Source organism: Danio rerio, chromosome 8 (assembly GCF_052040795.2).
Source record: "Danio rerio strain M-AB ecotype USA chromosome 8, GRCz13ab, whole genome shotgun sequence".
NCBI classification, from domain to species: domain Eukaryota; kingdom Metazoa; phylum Chordata; class Actinopteri; order Cypriniformes; family Danionidae; genus Danio; species Danio rerio.
The window spans coordinates 32,920,842-32,946,958 of record NC_141028.1 but is presented as its reverse complement, the minus strand read 5'-3'; the positions used below and the strand labels follow the sequence as shown (position 1 = coordinate 32,946,958).

Genomic DNA, 26,117 nt, shown 5'->3' with positions numbered 1-26,117 from the left:
TATTTATTCTTGTTAGTAAATACATTAACTACATGTCCCATATTGTAAAGTTTTACTAATCACATGACACTGAAAATTCAGCATTACCATCACAGGAATAGAACAATTTACATTTTAACATCTATTATAATAGAAAACACTTCTAACTGGATACAGAAGTTTGGCAAACAAACGTTCATGGTGGATGGAATGTTGTCATCTTCAAGTCATCTTTATTTCAGAATGTTATACAGTACATAATGTGTCAAAGTAGATTTACGGAGATGAACAGACAAGACAGAAAAAGCAATTATCAGTAAGTGTGAAAAGATCAATTCAGTTTATGTTGCAAGATAAGTTTAACCCAAACCCTGGGAGATTCTCCTCTGGATGGATGGATGGATAGATAGAGTTTAACATGATTTAGCAATATTAGCATGATTTTAGCATATTGTTAACAATGTGTTTGTTGTTATACTTAGACTAGCTACGTGTTTTCAACTTTATTTAGCATGTTGCTTACACATTTCATCAAATCAGAAATGTTTTGCATGTTATCATGAGCATGTTAGCATGTTTTGTGTGTTCCCTCATGAAAATGAACCATGATTTTTATTATAGTAAAGTGCAACCATTGTTTTAGGCAAATTGAAGACTATTTGTATAATCACCATTTTACTACAAACACAGTTGAGCTTGATTTAGCATGTTGCTAACATTGTAAACATGTTGTTAGCATTATTTAGCACAATGCCAGCTTGCAGGATTCAGTGTATTGTAGACATAATGATACCATATTGTCATCATTTAGCACATTTCTTGTTATTGTTGTATTGTTGTTCAAAAAATGCTGCTTTGGTGAACAAACCTCCAAAAACATTGAAATCATATCGCAAACCTCAAATATTTGAATGACAGTGTATGAAAATGAAAATAACATTTTCCATCTTGATGCTTTTAAGTGTTCACTCCACTCCATCAAGGAGTCCCGTAGGAGCTCTGGTCTGTGAAGCTCTATAACAGTAAAAACATAATGTACTTATATACATATAGTGATAAAAGTTAAATATATAATGATATAATGAACATAACAAACAAAACTGTTTAACAGTCTTCTACTCACAAATGTCTCACTTTCATCCTTTGGTTTGAGATGCTTAAATTTGTGTTTAGAGTAGTATTCGCTATCACTCAAACAATTAAGCATAAACCAGTCACAGATGACCTTCATCTGAGAAACAGCAAGGACACACAGCTGAATCAGAGGCGTTCATGTAGATAGGTGGTTAAATTAAAATACCTAACCAGTGCTTACCAGGTTAAGAAGGGCAAGAGCGGCACCAACGTTCACAATAGTGGGCACAATATTAAATTTACCAGCCTACAGAGACAGAATAATCCAATGAGTGAAGGTTGACAAAAAAATATGCTGATTATGAAGTCAAATGAATAGAAAGTAGCAGACTAACCATCCCAAACACTATGACGTCAAAGCGGATTCCAAAGGCCTTTATCAGTGTCCGCGTTTCAGTGTTTTCATTGTTCATGTAATATTTTGCATATCTGTGGGGACGAATAGTGATACGTTAAGAAATAAAGATAGCTTTAGATGCAAAACATGCTACAATGATCATTAAAAAGATAATTAAATTAACTCCTTTACCTGAAATTGTAACCAGGGGCAACATTATTTTCAGGATTTTTGTTGTCGAGTCTCCTGAATGAATACTTGGGAACACAGAAGCGTTCATTGAAGTCCAAGTCACAGCTCCAGTCAATGAAAATACCAATAATGCCACCCTTTTAAAATATTTATATATAAAAAACACATTATGAACTACTCAAATACACATGTAAAACCAACATAGGCTCATTCTGAAAACCTACGCCTCTATACATTTTGCAAATTATGTAGTCAGAAGTCTACAAGGCTGCATTTCTTTTTTTAAAACAAACAATACGGGGCAGTATGACGCCGTTTCTTTTCAGGCTTACCAGCTGACCGCTTCCCTATGGATGGCTTTCTCGATGTTACCAGTTTGTTCAGTAGCGCGCCATGTATGTTGGCGAACTTCAGATGCAGAGCGGAGTTGACCACAACGACGGGGTTTGAGTTGGGTGAAAAACATTCCAGAAAGCAGGTAAAACAAAAACAGAAGCCAAAAAATAAAATAAACAAGTCCTTAACAGAGTGAGAATGTAGTAAAATCTGAAAAATCTGATTTTCTTTTTCTGGATTGCTTTTTAAAACTGTCCACTGGGTTTAGGAAAGTGGTTAGGCAGGTTAGTCTGTGCTTTTGAAAACACTGTTGGTTGGGTTTAAGGTAAGTCAGTCTATCAGACTGTCAAGCAATCAATTGACAGCGACCTCTGGTGGATTTACGCGAGAACAGCAAGTGCGAATAGCATTAGTGAGAAAAATTTGAGATCTCAAAAAGTGTACACAGCAGCCCCTGGTGGATTCGCAAAAACTGCAAAAAACGTAGCTCCTAGGACGTATTTGGCGCTCTCTAGAAATATATGTAGAGGTATGTTTTCAGAATGAGCCTGGGTTGCGTATTCACAAGTTTGTGTTCAGCCAAATTTAATATTTTTTTAAACAAAGACAATTGTTATTTTGAAATATTATTACAAGTTAAAGCAGTTGTCCTGTTTTCCTGTATTTTAAAATGCAATTCAGCATTATTATTCCACTCTTCAGTGCCACATGATTATTCAGATCATTTAATATGCTGATTTGATTCTTTAGAAGCATTAGTGGAAGTAATTTATGTTTTACAAACCTGTGCTGCATTTACATACTTTATACATATTAGAGTAATTTAAATAACTTGAAAATAATTACTAGTAGTGAATGCCTACACCTATAGTTAAGCCTAATCATGTAAGTACCTAATATTAAACAGTAGATTTTATAGTTGAGTGCACATACTGTACAATAAATGATGCAATCGATATTATTATTAAGCATTAATTATTTTCAGGATACTTTATATATTTAAATCATAAAATAAACAGCATTTACATTTTAAATTAATATCTTTATAATGCATCCTTGATAAATAAAATAATGAACGACCGACCACAAATCTTTGAACAGTAATGCATATAAATAACAGTAGTGCAGCAGATATGTATCATTTTTGATGATACAAACTTTGAGAGCCATGATACTGAAGTCTTCTCCTGACTCGGTCACAATGTCTCCCAGACGGAAAACTGGGCAGTGCGGGTCTGTTTTATGATTGAATGTGCAGTTCTTCAAGTATGTGGAGTTGATGTGACGCAAAATATTTCGCCTAGAAATGACACAAAACAAGACTTTGATCAAATTAACATAGAAAGAATGTTTCTATCTTAACTAGTGATCATTTAGAGGCCAGGACACATCAAGCCATCAGCCAGTGTATGTCCAGTCAGAGGCATTTAGATTAGCAATCATTGAAATGGCTAGATTATGTGTTGAGCTCAAAGACTGAAATCGGTTATTTTATAAACGTTTTACACATCCATGAGGTAGTTTTTCTGGCAATTTGAAAAATTCACATTTTACAAAATCAATTTTTTTATACATAGATCACAAATCATATAGCATAGGTAAAAGTTGCATGATTACTCCCTTGGGCATGATACAATTCACAATCCCCTAGAATGGATGCTCCAAAGTATAGGGGTGTGCCTTGAAGTTGTCTGATGCACATATTAAACATAAAGGTTTGTGTACTGGGTGCCATGTCTATCCCTTGCCACTTGGAAGCATTCATCCCTATGCCCTTTATCACTTTGAAAGGTTTACCCTCTGGAGTTACAGCAACATTTGTGAAATCAGTTTTTAGATAAAATTTAAAAGAAAATGTCATGGAAATATGCCTAGTGTTACAGATCGGTTATAGAAATAAAACAAGAATCAGTTTAGACTTTTTTGATCCCTTAAACTTTGCAGACATTTAAAAAACAGCTACATTACAAGTATATAAATTGTAACTGGAAAAATGCATGTGGTAAAGGGATTGTTCACCCAAAAATGAAAACTGATTTACAATGATTTACTTCTCCACTTGTGCCAAACTCGTTTTAGAACCTGATAAAGTTTTATTATTACAGCCATTGATTCTAACTGTATTTTTTTCTTGCTACTAAAAATCAGGGAAATAAAGAAATTTCAAAGAGTTAAGAACTACTTAAGTATAAATTAACTTTTGGCTGAACTCTCTCATTTAGTAAAATGCTTACAACAGGTATTTTTGTAAAAATAAAATGCCTGAACTACTAATTAGTGTACTTACTTTCTGAATTTGAACTTTGGATACTGAATGTTGTTTTTGATGAGCACGGTGAAATCCTCCGCTGCGCTCAAAAGAGCAGGCCTGTACAATCACAAACTTTATTAATATTCCCAGTTTCAATTGTGCATTAAACTTGTTCACTTTTACTGAACACTCACTTTGGAATGACAGTGTCGTTTTCCAGAGGACACCATGACAGGACCTCGCAGGTTTTGATGGTTTCAGAGTATTGGACACATTTGCCCGTCTGAACGCCTGTGTGGATCACACATAAAGAAGGATGTTGATGACCATTTTTCATTTGATTTTACTTTTTTGCTTTGTGGCATCAAATTGTTTCTCAAATGTTTTGATGATGGGAAAAAGGATGATGAAAAGCCTGTCACATACACTTTTTCATGCAGTGAAACTGGACCCCCCGACCATACACAAACATCACACATTTAAGGCAAGGACAGGTCAACGAGAGGTAGCTTTTAGAAACAGAAAATAAGATACATTAGGGAAGAGGGAGGCGAAAAAAGCCACTCTCAGACTGCCGTTGAAGCCCATTAGAAGAAACCCTGTTATCAAAGTTCCGAATAGACAGATATCGTAAATATCCTCCAGGGACAGAGCAGCCAGGCACACAACACGTTACTTCTCCCATCTGTTCATCATGTATCCAGCTGCAAACGTACCCGCAGGTCAGCTGGGTTCCCCCGAACACAGACTTCTCGTCAACATGGTGTCAACTGCGTTCAGAGACCAGTTGATCAAATCCATAATTTCTTATTTGTTTGGAGAGCAATGCAAGGAGTTGCAGAGATAGAACAAGACGAGACAAGAGGAGCCAGCCAGAAGAAATATGGCACGGAGTGGGAAAAAGTGTGACTGCCTTCACTGAGAGCCAAAGAAGATTTGCAGTGTGATGCACAGAAAAACTTATTATACATGAATACATGCCATTGCCACGAATTTCTTTGAGTCCCTCTTTGCAGTCACTGTCTGATTGGCAATTAGTGAATTCACTTGGAATCTGTAAAATGGAATCAGTCATAATGCAATGAGCAATAGTTTTTCATGAGTAAAAGTTGACAGCATTAGTGTGTTTTATCATACCTCTGGACAGCTGCCCTGTGTTTGGCCTTGAGTAACAATCGCATTTGTTAAAACAAAGAAAGAGTTTTCACCCTACAAGAAAAAAAAAAACAAGGAAAAGAGTGTTTCAATCTTGAGTATAAAGAATAGTTCAACTCAAGACCTCAAGGAACAGAAAAGAAGATAGCATTTTGAAAATAGTGATATCAATTTTACATTTCATTCACTTGCAATTAAATTCAAGTTTATTTGGAAAGTGTGTCTATGGTGATTTCAAAGCAGAAGGAAAGCATAATTATACTTTTTATTTTTTTTAAACCATTAAGAGCAGAGATGCCCAAAGTAGGCCCATGGGCCAAAGTTGGCCCATTGTAACCTCTCATCTAAGAAGAATGGAGAGGGTTGGGACGAATGCCTTTAAAAGAGATCATATTTCTAATTTGATGTAACCATTTTTTTTTTGCTTAGCTACAAAAAAGAAAACTGAAATTAAATGTTTCATTAAATTGTTAAATAAATCAGATTTTTTTTAAATGTAAATAATGTCACTCGGCGGATAGAGGACTCAGCAGACTACATTGGTGAGCAAATAAGGCAAAGAACTCAATTCTGTTATAAATGATACTGTTTTTGTTTTTACTGTAATAAATTCATTATAAAATATTTGAAAGATGCTGTATTAGTTAATATAAAGCAATGTTTTAAATATTATTAAATAAATGATGAAATTATCTATGGCGATTATATATTCCTTCGGCCCACTGGACTCAATCAAGTGTGCTTTTTGGCCCTTCATAAGAAAAGGTTTGATCACCCCTGGTCAGAGGTCACTGACAAATAATGTTCCTATTGCATAAATATATATTTCTGGGATGATATGATCATGCTGGAAATGATTTTGTTTAATTATTTAAATGTTTATATAGACGGAAGAGAGAACAACGTCATATTTACTGTCCACAGACCCTTCATTAGAAACGCCTCACATAAGCCGTAATTTGTTTGTTGGAATTTGATGCAAAGATGATAATAAATGCATAAAATATACATTGTCTAAAATGTTCAAGGATTTTAAATGCTGATGACCATTAACAATTATAACAGTCTTGTGAAAAGGGTCTCGCTTTGTGGCCCACAGAAGAAAGAAAGCCTTATGGGTTTGGAATGACATGAATAAATAATTAGTTTTTAAGGAGAGATCTTTCATTTGAACACAAAGCATATGGGTGATTAATATTGAAGATATATTTAGCTTTTTTTAAATAAATACACAAAAATCTTTAACCCTTTGTTGGGCTAAGAATGCACTTTAACATTGATTACAATATAATTATGTTTTAATTTCAAAAATCTTGTAATAACATTCCAGGATTTTTCCAATGAGTTTTTCCAATGAATCGGATGTCCAATAAAGAGTAAACAGAAATTCATTCCAGTGTCGTACTGAAAACATACAACTAATGAATTATACAGTATTTGCCAAACACAGGTATATATTTTCTTTTTTGTTTACTAAAGAAGAACTGACTTCTTTTAATTGTCAATTCTGTTATGCAATGTCAACACTATTATCAGAGTTTAATAGCAACAAAATTCACAATTCAAACCCTTTTAATGGTAATTACCCATGACACTAATAAAGTCGTGATTTCTTTTGATAAACACACTCAAAAGAAGTGGTTTTGGAACATTTTCATGCATGAAAATTAAGTGAATAGTTTGAAGTGAATAAAATATACTTAAAATGTGAACATTATAAAAAAAATTACTTTAGACACCAAACAAACTTGCAATTTACTCAATTTGCAAACTATAACTCAGAGAAACCGTTTTAATTTTCTAAGGGTTCCTTTCAAACTTTAGGTACCTGTGGTGGGATGACATATTCAGAAGTGTCCCAAACATGAGTTCCAAAAGCAGATGAATTGGTCAGAATGTTTCCTTTCACCTTCGTACTAACTGAGCTGATCACTGAATCTCTCTCTTGATAGGCCCGTTTATACCAGCAGACATACCTTAAAAAATACAACACAGAGATATCCTGAACCCTAAAGACTGCTAGAAATTTCAGTGAGTGCGACATTCACAAATGGGACAGTTCACCCAAAAATTTAAATTGTCATTTACTCATCCTCCACTTGTGAGTTTCTTTCTTTTGCTGAACGAAAAAATATGATATTTTGAAGAATGTTGGAAAGCATTTGGATGTCAGCTGCCTTTAATTCAGAATATTGCTATATTGTTTATTCAAGACATATTTTTCTGTTCAGTAGAATAAACTCATAAAAGCTTACCAAATGATGAGGAAGTTCTTTCTTTTTTTTTTTTTTGAAGATTTCTTTAAAATGTGTTTATTCATTTGTTTACTTCAAACCTCATAGGAATATATAATATTAGGGTCAACTGATACATATACAGTTGAAGTCAGAATTATTAGCCCCCCCGTTTATTTTTTTCCCAATTTCTGTTTAACTGAGGGATTTTCTTGACACATTTCTAAACATAATAGTCTTAACTCATTAACTCATTTCTAATCACTAATGTATTTTATCTTTACCATAATGACAGTAAATATTTGACTAGATATTTTTCAAGATTTTTCTATACAGCTTTAAATATATATATATATATATATATATATATATATATATATATATATATATATATATATATATATATATATATATATGCTTAGCTAGGTTAATTAGGTTAACTAGGCAGTTTAGGGTAATTAGGCAAGTTATTGTATAACCATGGTTTGTTCTGTAGACTATCGAAAAAAATGTATAGCTTAAAGGGGCTAATAATTTTGTACTTAATATGTTTTTTTTTTAAATAAAAACTGCTTTTATTCTAGCCGAAATAAAACAAATAAGGCTTTCTCTATAAGAAAAAATATTATCAGACATACTGTGAAAATTTCCTTGCTCAGTAAAACATCATTTGGGAAAATTTTTGAGACAGAAAAAGAAAAGTCAAAGGGGGGTTAATAATTCTGACTTCAACTCTACAAGTACATTTTTAGCATGTCAATGTAATTTCACTCTTATTCAACCAATTAGATAAACACAAACAGATGCAATCGTTATTTCTTTTAAAGTTGAAATATACTCACACAGCAACATATACGATGATGCATAGCTGCAACAGTCTGAAGATGAATCCCACTTTTTTGCTACTGACAACCAGAATGACCGGTGTCCCATGATCAAAAAGACAGTGGAAGCAATAAGCAGAACAGCCCATTGTTGAAGAAATGTTCACTGGGATCCTGCACTTGATGTCAGATCAGAAAGCCATGTGTGTATCCTGTAGCCTCACATCTACAACAACTCTAAAAGAATTTACACATGTTTTGAATGTCATTTCTTGTGATGCATGAATAAGGAACGTGTTTAGATATGCACTATGCAGGTATTTGGTTAAACCCTGTTAGATGGCCAGTAGCGTTCGTGCTTTGCACATTTGCAAGCCGGTATCTATGGTTGTGTAAAACCTATGCAAATCAAGCGGCTAAAACACTTCAACTGTGAAGTGTTCAAGTGTGAAGGTGTGCTCCTGAACACCTTACGTGCTGTCATTACAAAGGAAAATATCAAGTATCTGATGAAGTATACAAATATTTAATATTTTGCCACTGAGTGTGCAACCCAGCAGGAATCCTGATGCCAAAACGACATAACAATTGTCACAATGCAAATCTCCTTGATATCAATTGACTACCTGGACGTCAAAACAATATCTAATGTTAGCATCAAAAATTGATTAGTCCTGTGCGTGTTTTTTTTTTTTTTTAAGCTAATGTTGAACGTCAATTTGATGTCGTTTTGACATCAAGGTAGATCCAAAATCCAGTGTGAATTTGGAGTTTAGAATTAAAGCTTGAATAAAACATTCTTATATAACACTTTTTGTGTTGTTATTTTGGTTATTAAAAGGGCATCAATGTGTGAATTTCAAATGGGTGTCAAGGTTTTGACATCAAATAAATGATGTTTTTTAATGTCTTCTGACATCAAGGTGCTCGTTGGGATGATGTAACTGCACTACATTTAAATGAAAAAGTAAAGTTAAACATTAAAGGGGTTTTTTCATAAATCACCCACCTGTTAAAAACTTATTTGTTGAACACAAAAGAAGATGTTTTAAAGAATGTTGGAAACTGGTAGCCAGTTAATTCTATATTTATAATCCCTCACCTTTAAATTTCCAGCATTATTCCAAATGTCCTCTTTTGAATAGGATACAGAAACTCATAAAGGTTTGGAGCCAGGTGTCAAATCCAGTTCCTGGAGGAGCACAGCTCTGCATAGTTTAGTTTCAAGCCTGAAGGACTCAATTAGTTTGATCCTGTGTGTTTAATTAGGTTTAAAGCTAAACTGTGCAGAGCTGCGGCCCTGCAGGAACTGGATTTCACACACGTGCACTACTAGAGGATGAGAAAACGTACTTTTTTGGTGGACTATCCTCTAGGGAAAAAATATTTGATTGTTTTTTAAAATTACCGCTAATACTGATATAGTTTGCTTTATAACAATAAAAGTTTTAGCGCTTAAGACAATATTTTTACTGAAATAACAGCTTTTATTGACAGCGGGTTCAGAAAATGTCAGATCCTGAATGTACCTATCTGGGTAAATACCTGCAATAAAAAGGACATCAATGCTTCTGTGGCTCCGCCCAGTCATTGACACATTACATGGTAGATTGAGCCACAGAGGAGCAATAAGCACGCTGTTGAAGATCATATTGAGCAGAGCCTGGTTGTGGATAAACACAGTAGCAGCAGAAACACACACACACACTCATAAATGACCAAGAGGTTTATAAAAATTCCATCGTACACGGTTTTTGTTTATTTTAAAATATCCATTATGGATTTGGTTTTTAAATGCCCATTTTTCATTATTATTAATAAAGAGTTTACAGGAGGAGGCTATACAATGTACATTTATCAGCATGGTGAATAAATTAAAGTAAGAATTATTAACTGTCTTTGACCCATTTAAAATAGCAAATCTATTTAGAGTAGGACAATATATCTGGACTTTCTCAGAGATGGCCTCAAAACAGGGAAGTGGGAAAAAAAAGCTTATTGAAGGAAGAAAAACAAAACATTAAGCCAGTTTATAACCCCTTTTAGATGGAGATGATAATACTCTTGCTTAATGTCAAGCCTTATTTATTTATTCTGCACTTTCAAAGCTTATTTTTTTCAGATCCTCAAAGCAATTTAGTGCAAATAATTGTCAAAAAATAAAAAAAAGTTCTATGTTGACTAAAGTCAATTAAGTGTATGATGAGAAAAACAATCTGCTAAAACTATTTAAGTAATGCAGTTTTTAAATGTAGTAACTATTTAATAATATTAATACTTTTATTTATTTATACATTTATTAATATCATGTACACATTTAAAAAAATATGTTGAAATTTTAAACACACACACACACACACACACACACACACACACACACAAAAATATCCCTACCAGAAAAAACATGTTTGAGAAAATATCAAAAGTCACCCATTTATTTCACAAAGCATCAAGCGAACATTATAAAATAAAATCAGACCAAATTTATATATATAAAAAAAGTTGAAACTTTAAAAAACAATTTAAAAAGATACATCAGTAAGACTAGCGCCTTTTTTGGAAAACGTTTCCTCGTCCTGGTCCACCACGACCACGTCCTCTGGCCGCCACTGCGTAAACAATAATGGAAACAAAGTATCAATATCGGATTCATTAAACTATAAATAAAAAAAGTTTAATCCCTGAAGCTAGATGGCAGTGCTATTGTATGTTCATAAACCAAGATCGTTTTATGATAATAAAACAAATGTTACAAAAACACATATTGTATCAACAGACTGAGACAACAAAACATCAAAATAATATTTTAAATGTATATTTAAAGGGATTGATAAAAAAAAAAAAAAAACAACCTTCAAATTATTTCCATAATCTTTCATTTTGTTAATTTTCCCAAAACAAACGAATTTACTGCATTAAATAACTCCCGAACAATCCAATATGCAAACTCAAGTTCACTGTGCTTTTTGATCACACTGCAAAAAAGTTCTGTTTTTCCTCAGCGTTTCTTTCTTGTTTTTCAGTGCAAATGATTCTTGAATCAGGATAAATTTACTTGGAAAGCCAAATTAAAGATGAAAAGCATAATTTCTGTGAAACTGATCAAGTTTATTAATAAAACAAGAGCAAATATCTGCCTGGTAACTTAATTCTAATGGGAAAAACAAGTCATTACCTAATGATATTAGTTTCTGTTTTAAGCAAAAAATATATATATATTAGTTTGAATTTTTAGAAAGCAAGACTTTATTTCTTACTTTTGCATATTAAGTAAATCATACTTGATTTAAACAGGTTTAAATATTTGTACTAGAGAACAAAACTACAGTGGAAGATACTTTTGTTTTCGTGCATGTAACATTTAATGCCAGGACTTCATGAATTTATGTCCTTCAGCTGAATTATAACCTTTTCAAATTAGCAAAAGAATATCTGGGCTGAAGCCGCTGTAATTACCTTGGGCTTTGAGAATGGCTGCTTTTCCTCGACCGGCACCAGCTGCCGGATTTTTGTTCTTCATACTTTTTAACATCGGAGCATTTTTCAGCATGTCAGGCAGGATGAGGAACCTGATCTTACTGCCTCTAATATACACCTGCTCCAGCTGAGCCACACGACCGTCCCTGTATGTGACTGTGATGTTTGCCATCTGAAAGACATTGAAGATCAAATACAAAGAGTCAAGACAAAAGTTCCAGTGGTAGAAAGAAAAGTCCAATGCAAGGATTGATTGAGATATGTCTTTATATAGTTATATCTAGATATAAGAAAGTTATCTTTTTGTAAACTTGTGGCTATTTCATGGCAAGATCAATACCAATTAAAAACATAATATGGATAATAAAAAATAATAAATGAAACTTCATACTTCAATTTCAATTGAGAATTGTCAAGAGACAATACAAAAGAAATCCTTCACATTTTACAGTAAAAACATTGTTCATTTCGAAAAATCATTATACATTTAATTTTATGTATTGATATTAGTTAAAGACACTGAAGGTGAAAACTAGGGTAAACACATTTAATAATAGTTATTATCATACTCCTACAATTGACTCACTACATTAGGATTTTTACAAAGGTTAAGACTTTTTAAAAACAGATAAAACATTTTTTAAATGAAAAATACAATAATTTGCGGACATTTCTAAATTTTAAGTGAAATATGACACTTCAAAATACACGTTTCTTTCTGACACGTTGCAGTTTTAGGTTTTTAAAGAGGATATCGGTCAATCTCTTTTTGTCACTCCAAATGTAGAAAACACTGATTAAAAAAAGTACAATTATTTGTTGTATATAGTCGGGCATGAAAACTTTCAGAATATACAAATGAATAAAACTAAAGTTGTGTGTTTGTAAAAGCTACTGTAGCGGAACATTGTTTTTAAATATATAAATGGTATTTGGAATCTGCAGACACAAATTGATCAAATGTAATACAAAATGACTCAAGTGTGTATTTTAAATATCGTTATTACATTAGACTTTAGAAAGATTTGAGTCTAAAATGACAAGTGCATGAAAAGAAGTATTAGTGCCTGCAGCGTCTGTTGTTACACAGGGCAGTTCTGTCTCAGACCTGGCAGTTCATGTTGTCTTCTGCCTCGATGAGTTTGCCTCTGTAAACCTCGCCAGTGTTGGTTTCACAGGTCACTATGTGTCCCTCAGCCTCGTGAAGAACTTTGATAGGCACTCCGATCGACATTTCCACAAACTATCTGTAAACTTCAAAAGAGAAAAATCAAACGCTGCGGAAATTCTGGAGAAGATACGACAAAAGGAAAATTATTGTATTACAAGAGGGAAAAGCCGAAAGAAAGATGTGTAGACAGAATGAATGAATGAATGGATTATTCAATATCTTGAGACACGTTACAAGCAAGCGGAAAAACATTAACACTAGAGTAAATTATTTTATTGTAAATGTACATATAAACAAAACCGTGATACAGCTTTAAGGAGAATAAAAACTTACCCAAACGTGCACTAAACGTCCACAAACAAATTTGACTTCGTTTCGGTAGATTTCCGGGATTTTTATTGTATTGGAGACGCGCACTGCCACCTATCGGTGTGACTGAACCTATACAATCATGTTTCATTACACAAGTTTCAGCCATGATCTGCCCAAAAGGGTCCATTAGAAGATATTTTTGTTATGCTTCCAGTACAGTTAGAATTTGATTATATTGTTTCCTTATTTTTCTCTTTGGACATTCTACAAATAATCTCTTTCGTCTCGTCTTTTTTATGTTGAATATACCCAACGAGATAGATAGACAGACAGACAGACAGACAGACAGACAGACAGACAGACAGACAGACAGACAGACAGACAGATAGATAGATAGATAGATAGATAGATAGATAGATAGATAGATAGATAGATAGATCACCTTATCTCTACAATAAAATAACAAAGCACATTTATTTTCACAATGCGTCCTAAAAAGTAACTGACACGTTTAGTTACGTTTTGTTTTTAAGTAACTACAAACTATAATATATAACTTTTCCCCAACACTGCTATAGCTATATTTAACTTATATTTAAATAAGTATATCCATAAGTAAATAACTGTATGTATCATTTATGAAATTGTTACTTTTATTTTTGTAAAATCTGTAACAAATATTCTACAATTGTACATATTTTACCCATATATTGACTCTTTTTTTGGTAGTGTTACTGTAATTCGTCGTCTCTCCAGCAGAGCGCGCTGTTCCATCTGTTCTGAGCGAGCTGCCGCTCGCCCGCTGTGGTTTGGATTGACATAGAGGAAGTAAAACATTCACCACTGACTGCGAACCACCACAAGGCGTGGGCAAAACGAGTCGAGTTTGTAGCAGTTTGATCGCTTTTCAACAACAGTCCGTCAACAGTTTTAACTAGGCTAACAATGGACAGATTTTAACCCGTCCGATGTGGAGGACAGGAGGGCGACGGCTGTCGGGCTAACGTTAAACCCGCTAGCACACAGTCTTCATGCTCTCTTACAAACACCACTGAAACACAACAGCAGAGAGAGAAACACAAACACACACCCGGCATCATGAACGGTGAGTTTGTGTTCAGTGACATTGAAATGAAACATCTTAAACAGCTGGTAACGAATTAACCGAACTAGCATTAAATCATAATCCTTCTCAAACACACACAGTGGACACAACACATCTAACGTTAACGTATCCCGGATATATAGCATTAAAATGATGTGTTCACATTTATCTCGATGTTTTCTTATTCGTCTGTTTGTATATATTTGCTGAATTTAGATAAATATATTCTTTAATAGATTTCTAAATGTATGATTCAGCTTTCAGCCAAAACAAAGTTGTTCTCAAAACAAGCTGTTAATAATGCAACATCGTGATAATAAGAATAAATCTAAAGCTGACAAAAGAAAACGACCTTATCATCTCCCTTTCTGGTCTTGTTTTACCAGATGATGTGATGTTAAATGTACCGGTCATCCGGCAGCTCTACCACTGGGATTGTGGCCTGGCCTGTTCGAGAATGGTATTAGAGTAAGTATCAATCATAAATCTGACCCTTTTTCGTGTTTAAGTGCTGTATAAATGTACAAGGTCAGCCAAGTTACATTGTTTTGGTTTACGCCTTTTTCTCCAAGTCTCAGTTTTACTCCCCAAGTGATATATGAATGGGATCTTACTACATGCTTTTACCCCTTAATCTGCACATTTCCACACTTCACCACTCGGCAGTCACCATTTCTATTTACAGCTGGAGATTATAGAGGTGAAGTTGGTTTTATATTCGCAGATTCGTTCATTTTTGAGCAGTGACATGTAGGCATGGGACGGTAACCGTTTTCAAGGTATACCGCAGTTTGGAAAAAGTCAAGGTTTTAAACTGCCCAAATTGTCTGTTATACCATGCTTAAGTATATGATTTTTTTTATTTACATTTTTTGTTTTGTTTTTTTGGGGCAACATATCTTCAGCAGAAAAACTTTCCAAAGATGCTGTTTTAAATTTTAAAGAAATGTGTGTTTTTGAAACCAATAATGACAGCAGAAGTCGATGATTCATTTAAATAATTTATCCTGACATGTTCACTGTTCCAGAATATTATAAATGTTTCTAAAAATAAAATATAGTGTTTTCAAAGGGGAAAAAAAGGTTTTGTTTTTTACACAGACATTTACAAAAAATATATTTAAGAGTAGTAATCAAAATACCATGATTTTTTTTTATCCAAGGTTATCATACTGTCAGAATCTTATGCCGGCCCATGCCTAGTGACATGCTCCCTATGTCGTTTACCACATTACTTTGAATATTCGATCTGAAATTGCATGCAAGAATGATTTCAAAACAACATTAGCACAATTTGATTGACTGATCAATGTTTTACTTGGATATTCATTAGCTGCTAAAATTATATGTCTATTTAGAATTTGAAAGTATACTTTTCTAAAATTATATAAGGGGAAAGTCTGAATGTGCGAATATAAAACCAATTTTACCCAAATTTGGTGATTAACAGTATCTGGCCTGAAAGACATTACCGATGAATCTTTCCATAGACTTCTTACTTTCAGGTCACTGAAGAAATTTTAAACCAAACCAAACTGACTTGAACTAAACTGAACTTCCACCCTGAAAACTGGACTGGCACGTTTTCAATTCACTACAACTTCTATGTTAATCTGCTTTGACTCAATCTACATTGTAAAAGATTTATAGAAATATGCATGAATTAAATTGAATTTAAATTGGGGCTGAAATTGATTGAAATTGTGCAGAAGATTGTGAAGTGTTATATACTGAAACAAAATTTATTATACGGCGATACTTGATTCAATTCAGAATTGGTTGAACTTCACATTCAGAACAGAATATTGCAGGAAACATACTAGGGATTGGTAAAAGCCAGGGATAAAAAAATAAATGTGTCTTAAGATATTATTTAAAATTGCCAAAAGAATAGGTAAGCACTTTCTCTCCATCATTGCCCGACTCTGGTTTGAACATGTACGGCTTTAATCCAACTAATGGTCATTTCTGATATTTTATCGGTGTGAGATTAGCTTATTTTGATGTTTATGGAGCACAAATATGCGTATCCAAGACCTGTGAAGAAATTATGCCAAGGTATCCATAATCCTGGACCAGGCCGTATCCTGAGCTGATGCTGTGGTGGTCATGAAGGAGTCAGATGAGTCTTCGCATCGATTCCGGGGTGACCTACTCACACCTGCAGTTCTCCATGATGGACGTCCAGCATTTTCCAGCCTCTGGCGACTAGGCTGCGGCTCTGCACACGAAGTTTGGCCAGAGTAGAAATGGTCGTGTCCAGCAGAGCTTGGTTTCTCCTAAGGTTTTTTTTTCCCCCTTCACTTTCTGATGAAGTTTGTTCTTCGCCACTGGCTTGCTTGGTTAGGACTTGTGGAGCTGCACATCGATGGATTTGCTCTTCAGTGTTTGGACCTTCAGCAGTGAAAATTAAACCACACTGAACTGCTAAACTGAACTTCAACTCTTACTCACACTTTTACTTGTACTCCAAATGCAGGAAATACTGGGGACACCAGATATTTGTTTTCTGTCTATTTATTTCTACTCCTTTTGTCAGTTACTTGAGTGATAAATCTTTAACCTGTTGTTTTTTGTGCTCACAGGTATTTAAATCCAGTGAGTGAAGAGGAATTTCAGAGAGCATGTATGGACTTGGAGTTCACAGAGAGCGTGTGGACTATTGACCTGGCTTATCTCATGTGTAAACTGGGGGTCAGACACTGCTTCTGTACACAGACGCTCGGCGTTGACAAGGGCTTCAGGAACCAGGTATTCCAGCTGACAAACTGCCATTGCCATCCATTACTGTCAAGCTGAGTGTTAAATTATGGATGCTTTCATTTTTCCAAGAAAGCATCAGTCTGGGGTCGTAACATTTATAGCTGAAGTGCTGTCATTTTTAGTTGGAGGATTATAATTAGTTATAATCATCATTGTAACTTGTTAGCTTGGCATCTGATTCATTTTTCCTCTTACTTTAGTCCTTCTACAAAAAGCATTTCGACACAGAGGAGGACAGGGTGAATGAACTCTTTCTGAAGGCTGAAAGTAAAGGAGTCCTTGTGAAAAAATGGTGAGGCTTTTAACCCCCAACCCCTATATTCAAATAAACACAGACTCACTTTCAAACAAAACAAAAAAACAACACAACTATGACAGGCTGTTTATATATATAAAAAAAACAGAATCACAAGAATATACAATATTCTACAATATTCTAATAACTATTTGATTGCACATTAAAAGTTTTTTAACCAGTGGTTCTTAACGACGTTTCCTGGAGGACCACCAGCACTGCATGTTTTGGATGATTCCTTTTTCTGTCACACCCATTACATGACTTTCATTCTCTGCTAATGATCTGATTCAGATGTGTTTGGTTTACAAGACATGGAAAATGTACAGAGGTGGTAGTCCTCCAGGACTATATATATATATATATATATATATATATATATATATATATATATATATATATATATATATATATATATATATATATATATATATATATATATGTGTGTGTGTGTGTGTGTGTGTGTGTGTGTGTGTGTGTGTGTGTGTGTGTGTGTGTACACCCCTCACAAATCTATCTTTTAAATTAATATTTTTCATAGGAAGATATACAATATTATATTTATGCATAAACATTAGATTAATCAGTACTGAAGCCAAATCTGGAGCTTGTCTAACAAAACTTGTGATAAAAGTCCAAAAATGAGTACACCCAAATTTATATGTTATAGAAAAAAATTAAATACAAGTTTAAAAAATAAGTAAAAATGTAGTTAAAATGTTGTAGGTTGTATTTTTGCAATATTTGCTTGAATTTCTTTCAATTTCTAAAATTGTTTGGTGACTAAAATATTATTTTAATATATCTGTTTTGTTTGAATACATTGCCTATATTCACTGAGAAATGGATAAAAATATTCCTTTACAAAATGGGTGTACTTAATTATGCTGCGCACTATATATTGGTTATTAGTCAGCCCACACGGAATCTGCGCATGCAAAATTCCACAGATTTTCTGCAGATTTTTAGCCCATCATTAAAGGGTCACGAAACACCAAAACACATTTTTTGAGCTGTTGACAGGCGTATATGTGTCCCACACTGCTAAAAACACTATTAGGACACATATATTTCACTAAAAAGTGTAATTGGTTGTTTTTGCATTATTTCAAGCAAATTCGTACTTCCGGTTTGAAACGAATTTTTGAAGCTGCTTCACGGTCATGACATAATAGCGTGTATTCCAGCGTGCAGACTGGGCGTCTGTGCCAGAGTGTGTCTTATTACGTCTCAGAGTGTGCTGCATTAATGCATGAGTAAGGCTTAGTTCAAACCAATCAGCACGCTCTATTGTGCAACTTCATTAATATTCATTACTGTCACAGTGTTTAGACGACAGAGACGCCACGTTGTGTTGGCAAAACAAGCGTGAAGTGTTGCTTTTATAGTTTGCTGCAGTTAAGTTTTGTTTTCATTTTTCTCTCTGTGAGAGCGCAGCTGGAGTCACGCGTGGATTAACAGTGTACGCGACGCTCGACAAGAATAACTTAACTTACGTGTCTAAGGAGGAATATTGTTTACCTGAGAGCTGTTCTCATCTGAAAACGCAGAGATCCGGATTCGCTTGTAGTTTCCTCTTAATAAAGACGTGGCTCTAGTTGCTGGTGATTGTCCTGTCTCTACAGATTTTGTAAATGAGCGGCCAGTGCTCTTTGTTTATTCAGTTTGTTCGTATCGAACTAAGTTAACTATTGCACCGAGTGTAAACATGTCAGCACCACAACCAAACTTTAACCTCGTGTAGGGTTTTCACCGCATTTAGTGACCGGACTTTTCTGACTTTTTCCAAAGTACAGGTGTGAAAACACCCTGCTGAAACGAGGGGGTTTCATGGCCCTTTAATTCTGTTTATTTAGTTCAGTTAATGTGTGTAAATCTATATTCAGTTTTTAAATTACAGTAATATTATTGACTAATATGAAGATGTTCATCTGATTGATGTACAATGCAGTTTGTGAAGTAATGTTTTCTGTCTTTTAGTAGATATATTAAATGAGAGACTTCCTTTGTTTACCAAATAAGGTAAATCTAATTGGATTTACATTTTAAACATTAAATAAAAGTTAAAGAGATATAATCTTTTATTTAATATATTGCGGTTTTAGTTATAATACTCCAAAAATAATTCCACAGAAATCTGCAGATTTTTTGTTCTCCGCAGAAATACCAAAAATGTCCACAGGTTCCGTCTGGCCCTTGTTATTAGCTGGTATTAAAAACTCCAGGCCCAGTTCCACCTATTCTTTACCATCATCTAATGCTTAAGTTTCTTTTAAAAAATAATAAAAAGTCTATTAATCATTACTTACTAGTCTACAATCTTTCAAACTATGCCAGATATGGTAAAGAGACCTCTGGACCCAGCTTAAAAGATGAACATTACAGCATCAAACAGTCAATATTCTGTAGTTACATTTTCAAGAAGTATTTTTTTGCACCTGTAAATGCTTTATAGATATTTGAAAGTGACAAGTTATTGTTTTATCTACGAAATGTAATTATTTTGGAATACAGGTATTTTGAAACGTAATATTACTTGTTCTCCCCCTTTAAAAAACAAAGATAATAAAAATCTATTTCATACTGTACATTTAAGCATTTATCTCTGCTCAGTTCCAACAAAGACTATATTATTTAGGAAAACTTGGACTGATTTGGCACTTGAAAAGAAATCTTGTTTCTGTTTCATTGAGCAGTTTTCGGAAGTTTACTAAATTATGGTATGTAAGCTTGGTATGACAATCCTTTAGTTTAATCAAAAACACAACTTGTCAGTCTTTTCAAAGTTTTCAATAAAGTGATGGGTGTATGAGAGTATACATCACTTCAGTAAACCTATGAGTTGAAGATTTTTTTTTAGGAATGCACAATATAGCAAATGATCCAAATCATGTTTTATTTCCAATTTATGAAGTACTGTAATACAGACAATTAGGCCTCTCATAATATCTTCTTTTTGTATTACGATATATTTCACTAAATATATTGCAATAAACAAAATTACTGTAATTTTAAGACCATTTTATGCCACTCATTCATGCCTGAATTACAATATAATAGCATCATAGTGCAAGCGCACTCAAAAGAACACAGAATATTTTATTCTTAAGAATATTTCATTGAATTATAGTCATTTTAACAATGGTATAATTAGGCATTAGAATAAAAATATGAAAACGTATATATCCTAAATAAATAATAACAAAGGTTAACAAAACAAGTTCAAGGTGAGAAGTAACAGAGGCTGCGATTTCTGCTACCAGATCTATTTTCAGTTTTCAGCCACCCACATGAAAATATACTATATTAATTTGTAGTAAATAGTGTTTTTTTAATTATACTGACACCTCCATAGAGATAGATCAGCTAGAATGTTGTTAGAATTAGTGATGTATATCGTATCACCAAAAATGATTGCGGTCATGTCCATGTGTTGTGTGATAAGTCGATATATTGATTTTTGTGACAGGCCTAACAAGAAGTCATTTATGCCAGTATCCATTAGCATTTTTAAATGGTAAACCACCTTGTCCTTGATGGTTCTTTTAATGTCACTGTTGTTGGTAAATGTTACTGGACTGAGTGAACAAAAAAGTATGACTAAACTCAACACATATATTTTCCAGTTGAATCATATCTTGAGTTTTCTTTACAACATTCTATTCTACCACATGCCAACAGTCTGGATCTGTGTGCTGGATGAAGAAATCTGATCACGTGTCTCTGTTGCAGCTCTGTTACGGTTCAGGAGATTCAGAGTCATCTGGAGCAGGGTCATGTGGCCATCGTGCTGGTCAATGCAGTGCTGTTGGTGTGTGAACTCTGCTCCACGCCTGTCAAATACTGCTGTTTCCTGCCTGTGGGACAGAAGTGCTTCTGCAGGAAGCCAGATTACCAGGGCCACTTTGTCGTAGTGTGTGGATTCAACCGAAAAACCAGCAGTATCTTCTACAACAATCCCGCCTACTCCGACCGTATGTACCATGAAGTTTGCTTTGGCGTAAACATTACTGGCTTTTGAAATGAAAATGGATGACATTTAATCAGATTTCGAACCATAGTATCAATTATTTAAATTTTTGCTTAATTTTTAAGAAGTACTGCAGTGTTTGTTTTATTATTTATTATCCTTTTTTATTCATCTTTAGTCATAATAATCTCCCTTCCATTTTTGAATTGTAATTTTTTTTTCTAAAATCAGCTGCCATGAATCAAATAATCCAAATAATTACTGATCCAGAGAAACACAAATCCAGTCCTGTGCTAAATACTTTTATAAAGTTAAATTTGCTAAAGTAAGACCTTAATTTTGTTTGCAGCTGGCTTTTTAAGTTTGGTGCAGCATTATTTAAAAAATGGTGTGTTGGAAAAGGTGGAATAAACACTGCTTATAGTTTACTGGGGAGTCTAACTGTATTCAAGTACATAAGTTAAACAATCAAATATAAAATAAAATAATAAAAAATAATAATATTCAATATCTTTATCTGTCACAATTTAATAAATAATCTTATCCTGCGATATGACTATTGTGGATGCACACATTGCAATATTTATGCTCAAACTATATATTGTTCAGTCCTAGTATCATTATTAGGTATCCGCTGCATTATTTGCCAATATTTGTCTGCCAACATTGGATTAATTTAAGCTATTGGCAGTAATATGAAAAATGCCTAAACTGATGGCCTGTTAATCACATAGAGAAAGTGGGCTTCACATCTTTTGAATAATCCAACATTCAACAAAGCAAATTTATTTAATATGTTTGATACTGTATGTGTCAGTAAAGCAACAAACCATGGTTAGTTTTGGCTTGACTACACTTTAGTGAGTCGATATTTTATTTTTCTGGAGCAGATAAACGTATAATTATTGTGCGCTGGAGAGAGATTGTACATAATCAGTGTAAATGACATGGGCATATCTAATAGCTCATAATAACATGTGTTTGCTAATGATTCGCAAATATTTTTAAGCATATCAGAAATCTGGTTGATTAACGGTTGTTGAGTTACTATAGTTGCTACTAATGTTTGAGGGAAATTTTGAGCTGTGATCATGACTGAAATTATCTGTGCATTTTATTGCACACCTTCCAGCCAATCACAATCATAAATTTCAACAGAAATCTATCTAAGATTTAATCCATATTCAGTAAAACGTATTTAATGGAGGTAAAAAATAGCTAATAAGGTATAGTACTGTATGCAGTTGACCAATAACAGTATCGACCAAATTAATATTATTTTTTATTTTGGGTAAAATCTGTATAGGCCAAAAAAAATCCCATCAGGGCATCTCTAATGAGTATGGGTAGTATAAAGGATATTCAGATGCATCTAATTGGAAGTATCTCGTTAGACTCAGGGTGGAGTCTATGCTAACATTTCGGAGTCGTGGATGGGGCCTAGACAAAGGCTGTTTCTCAATCCCAAGAATGCTAAGAACGGACTCGTAAAGAACGAACTCTGGAGGCCGCGAGAACAGAGAACGTGTCCTGAGAGAAATAAGATGCTGTGTTCTTCCTGATGGTCAAATGACCTTCACGCATTAATGGAAAATTATTTAAACATTACAGCATTCATGCAACAATCTGTTTTCCCCCTTTTCTCAGCTATGCTTAAAGACCTTACAAATATACATTACAGAATATTAGGGGTGTCAAAATTAATTATTTCTTCGGTGCACTGCGATGCAGACTTGGACAATTCGGCATTGGTTCAGAAATAATCATAACTGGTTATTATGTACTGACGTTATTTATCTCATACGTGCTATCTTCCCGTAGCTTACTATGGCAATGGAGGTGAGCGTGAGTATTTACAACGCTTCAACTGACATTTACTGCAGAATCACCTATTTCACTGCGATTGAGAAAATGAAAGTAAACTCCATTTCTCTCTCTCTCTCTCATTGTGGCCCATTGGACCTGCTGGCGTAATGTTTCCTCTCCTCTTGGCTGTTACAGCGATACTTCTGGATACAGGCACGAGCACGTGTCTGCAGAATTTTCTCCACGGTAGATCATGGATCAGCTGTGATTGCCGCTGCCGTTTTATGTTTAAAGATACAGTTTATATATCTGACTGTTTGTATTAAAGGACAAAACTGTATTAGAAATAGTATATAAATATTAATATATTTATACATTTTAATACAAGAATTGCTGCTGTGAAGAAAATATAAAACTGTATGAAAAGCATCGTCAATGCATTGTGATGCACCGGTATATCCAATTGAACCGAATTGATGGCATGATAATCGTTACCGAACTGTGAGACCAGTGTAGGTTCACAGCTCTACACAATATTAATAAAACTGATTTTAATATGAATTTCAGCAAATAAACACCCTTAATGTGTTTATGCCTCTATTAAGATTTTCATGGTAATGTTTACCCTCACCATTTCATTTAAGGCAGGGGTGTCCAAACTCAGTCCTGGAGGGCCGGTGTCCTGCAGATTTTAGCTCCAACTTGCTTCAACACACCTGCAAGGATGTTTCTTGAATGCCTAGTAAGAGCTTGATTAGCTAGCCCAGGTGTGTCTGATTAGGGTTGGAACTAAACTTTGAAGGACACCAGCCCTCCAGGACCGAGTCTGGACATCCCTGATTTAGGGAAACTCCTGAGATAAATAAGTTCTCTCTCTGAACTTTAATAACAAATCTATATTAAATGCAGCACTTCCCACCTCCTTTATTCAGCCACAATGACTTCTGGGACTTCTCATGCGAATTTTGCACTCAAGTCTGCATCGATGTGTCCTCGACATCAAGAACACATCCTGGAACTTTTATGCGTGCTCTGTTCTTGTGGTCTTGAGTTTTAGAACTGAACTTTGGCAGCTGATGATGACATTACATGAGGACGCAAGAACGCATATTGAGAAACAGCCATCGTGATGTCACATTGTCACAAACTGTTTATGTTCAAACACTATCTAAAAGTGACATTTGCATAATAGGTTAACATTTTCAACTCTCATATACGCTCATCTTTTTGATTGACAGGTGTGTGCTGCACAAGCTTTAGTAATTTCGAGGAGGCCCGAAGGAGCTACGGCACAGACGAAGACATTCTGTTCATCTACAAAGACGGTTGAGTTTTGCCTGCTTCTGAGCGAACGCGCACATTCAAACGCCTTTTGCATCCACTGTGGCTGGCTGGGTATCATTTTTGCCAACAGGTACCAGTGCTGCTGGCCAATAGCAGGTAGTGTGTGTCACCTCTGGCTATGCTCCTCATTAGAGCTATAGCATCGCACAAAAGCATTACTATGGTGCTACATCGGCCACAGAATGAAATAACCACAGCGAAACAAAAGGAAAGGGAGTTGCTTTGTGTTTGTAATGCATAATTATTGTCATGTGGATTTTTATTATCCATAGCTCATGATTTATAATAGTCTCTGCCACTGTAGGAGGTGGAGAATGAGTGTACATAATGTTTTTTCATGTAAAGATAGACTTTTTTGTGTGTATTTGTTCAGGGTTACCTTGCTAAATAATGAGGGTTGTGATGATTTATTTTTCCTCTTGGAAGCCACTTCATTGAAAACAGAATGATTTTAATTCACGAAAGAGAGGGAAGCTGTTTTTATAAACTCAGGTAAGATTTGATCAATTGCTAGACCTATCATGGATGCAATAGGTGTGGATTCGCTTTCTCCAGGGGTTTCCTTTCAAAGCAGAATCCCCTGGATGTCCTTCATAACCTCATGCAGAGTAGCAGAAGAGAGAGTCATTCTGCTTTGTGCTCCAAATGTGAACCTTGACCCTTAAGTACGTTTTAAACTCACTCGCACAGCACTAGTGCAGTATTACACCATCGAGTAAATCACAATATTACGAGTTCTCTAGTGTTGCCATAATTAGTGAATTCCTCCAGGAGAGAACATGAACACTATGTTTAGAGGTTTACCGTCAGGTGTTTTGTGGAGTCGTGCACCGCTTGAAATGGTCAGAACAGCGTTGTGAAGACTTTGCTGTCTTGTAAACACACTACACGCCGGCTCAGTGGTCCAGTCGTTGATGGTTGGTGACAAAATGGCTGATCGATTGAAATGCTTGCACTATGGTGATCCACCAGCCATAATTATGTTATTTAATCTGTGATCATTCAGGTTCAAATGTTACTTTCTTGTTTTTTTGTTTGTTTCGATTTTTAAGACATTGCATCAGGTGTCTGATTACATCAGCTTGTGCTTTTTTTTTTTTAAAAGAACATAAGGAATGTTGAGATGTCAGACTTTATTTTTATGAAATATACAGTTGCATTTAAGAGATGAATAAAAGTTGGATTTGTATTTTAATGGAATGCATCATTCTGATTATTTAGGAATAACAAACAAACACTTTTTCCTAATGGGATTTTTTTAGCTCATGCTTTTTCTGATCGGCTCAATCTTTCATAACATTGGGTTTGAAGTCATGCTGGACGGCTTTTTTGAGCTCCTCTGCGTACATTTCATACCTCCCGGTCATCTATGGAGAGATTCATATGTGTTAATGGCACGCAGACATTACTAGAGAGAGCCCTGTCTACATCT

General features: G+C 34.5%; 4 protein-coding genes across 11 annotated transcripts in view; 1 reads left to right on the top strand and 3 right to left on the bottom strand.

Annotated features, from left to right (window-relative positions):
• Nucleotides 1-190: 190 nt before the first annotated feature.
• On the bottom strand, nt 191-10,162 carry p2rx4b (purinergic receptor P2X, ligand-gated ion channel, 4b). Of its 2 annotated transcripts, XM_087262915.1 has the most exons (13): nt 9,988-10,162; nt 8,461-8,679; nt 7,213-7,360; nt 5,367-5,438; nt 5,211-5,283; nt 4,424-4,520; nt 4,266-4,346; nt 3,137-3,278; nt 1,643-1,779; nt 1,449-1,542; nt 1,295-1,360; nt 1,103-1,210; nt 191-993 (listed from the first exon to the last, which is right to left on the bottom strand). In XM_087262915.1, the coding sequence occupies exons 2-13, from the start codon at nt 8,589-8,591 to the stop codon at nt 958-960; spliced, it is 1,185 nt and encodes a 394-aa protein (XP_087119041.1). In that variant the 5' UTR covers nt 8,592-8,679; nt 9,988-10,162; the 3' UTR covers nt 191-957.
• Nucleotides 10,163-10,861: 699 nt separating this feature from the next.
• Nucleotides 10,862-13,462, bottom strand: snrpd3 (small nuclear ribonucleoprotein D3 polypeptide). 2 transcript variants are annotated; one of them, XM_087263095.1, is made up of 4 exons: nt 13,246-13,462; nt 13,028-13,173; nt 11,899-12,091; nt 10,862-11,051 (listed from the first exon to the last, which is right to left on the bottom strand). In XM_087263095.1, the coding sequence occupies exons 2-4, from the start codon at nt 13,151-13,153 to the stop codon at nt 10,987-10,989; spliced, it is 384 nt and encodes a 127-aa protein (XP_087119221.1). In that variant the 5' UTR covers nt 13,154-13,173; nt 13,246-13,462; the 3' UTR covers nt 10,862-10,986.
• Nucleotides 13,463-14,181: 719 nt separating this feature from the next.
• gucd1 (guanylyl cyclase domain containing 1) lies at nt 14,182-25,880 on the top strand. Of its 5 annotated transcripts, NM_001077162.2 has the most exon segments (7): nt 14,182-14,507; nt 14,894-14,975; nt 17,093-17,258; nt 17,471-17,562; nt 21,298-21,539; nt 24,580-25,818; nt 25,845-25,880. In NM_001077162.2, coding segments are annotated over 6 exon segments (681 nt in total). In that variant the 5' UTR covers nt 14,182-14,500; the 3' UTR covers nt 24,672-25,818; nt 25,845-25,880.
• upb1 (ureidopropionase, beta) overlaps nt 25,804-26,117 on the bottom strand; it is a 26,179-nt gene continuing 25,865 nt past the window's right edge. The window contains 1 exon segment of one of the 2 annotated variants that reach the window (NM_199616.1): nt 25,804-26,052. In NM_199616.1, the coding sequence (NP_955910.1) occupies nt 25,969-26,052 (84 nt within the window). In that variant the 3' untranslated portion in view covers nt 25,804-25,968. 2 annotated transcript variants of the gene reach the window in all.

Coding starts and splice junctions, on each gene's coding strand:
- gucd1 (XM_087263626.1), top strand. Junction 14,976..17,092: donor TGTTCGAGAATGGTATTAGA/GTAAGTATCAAT, acceptor TTGTGCTCACAG/GTATTTAAATCCAGTGAGTG. Junction 21,540..24,579: donor CAATCCCGCCTACTCCGACC/GTATGTACCATG, acceptor TTTGATTGACAG/GTGTGTGCTGCACAAGCTTT.
- p2rx4b (XM_087262915.1), bottom strand. CDS start 8,591: ATGGGCTGTTCTGCTTATTGCTTCCACTGTCTTTTTGATCATGGGACA. Junction 1,543..1,642: donor GCCCCTGGTTACAATTTCAG/GTAAAGGAGTTA, acceptor TCGTCCCCACAG/ATATGCAAAATATTACATGA. Junction 1,211..1,294: donor CTCTTGCCCTTCTTAACCTG/GTAAGCACTGGT, acceptor GCTGTTTCTCAG/ATGAAGGTCATCTGTGACTG.
- snrpd3 (XM_087263095.1), bottom strand. CDS start 13,153: ATGTCGATCGGAGTGCCTATCAAAGTTCTTCACGAGGCTGAGGGACAC. Junction 12,092..13,027: donor AAGACAACATGAACTGCCAG/GTCTGAGACAGA, acceptor AATGTCTTTCAG/ATGGCAAACATCACAGTCAC. Junction 11,052..11,898: donor AGCCATTCTCAAAGCCCAAG/GTAATTACAGCG, acceptor TTGTTTACGCAG/TGGCGGCCAGAGGACGTGGT.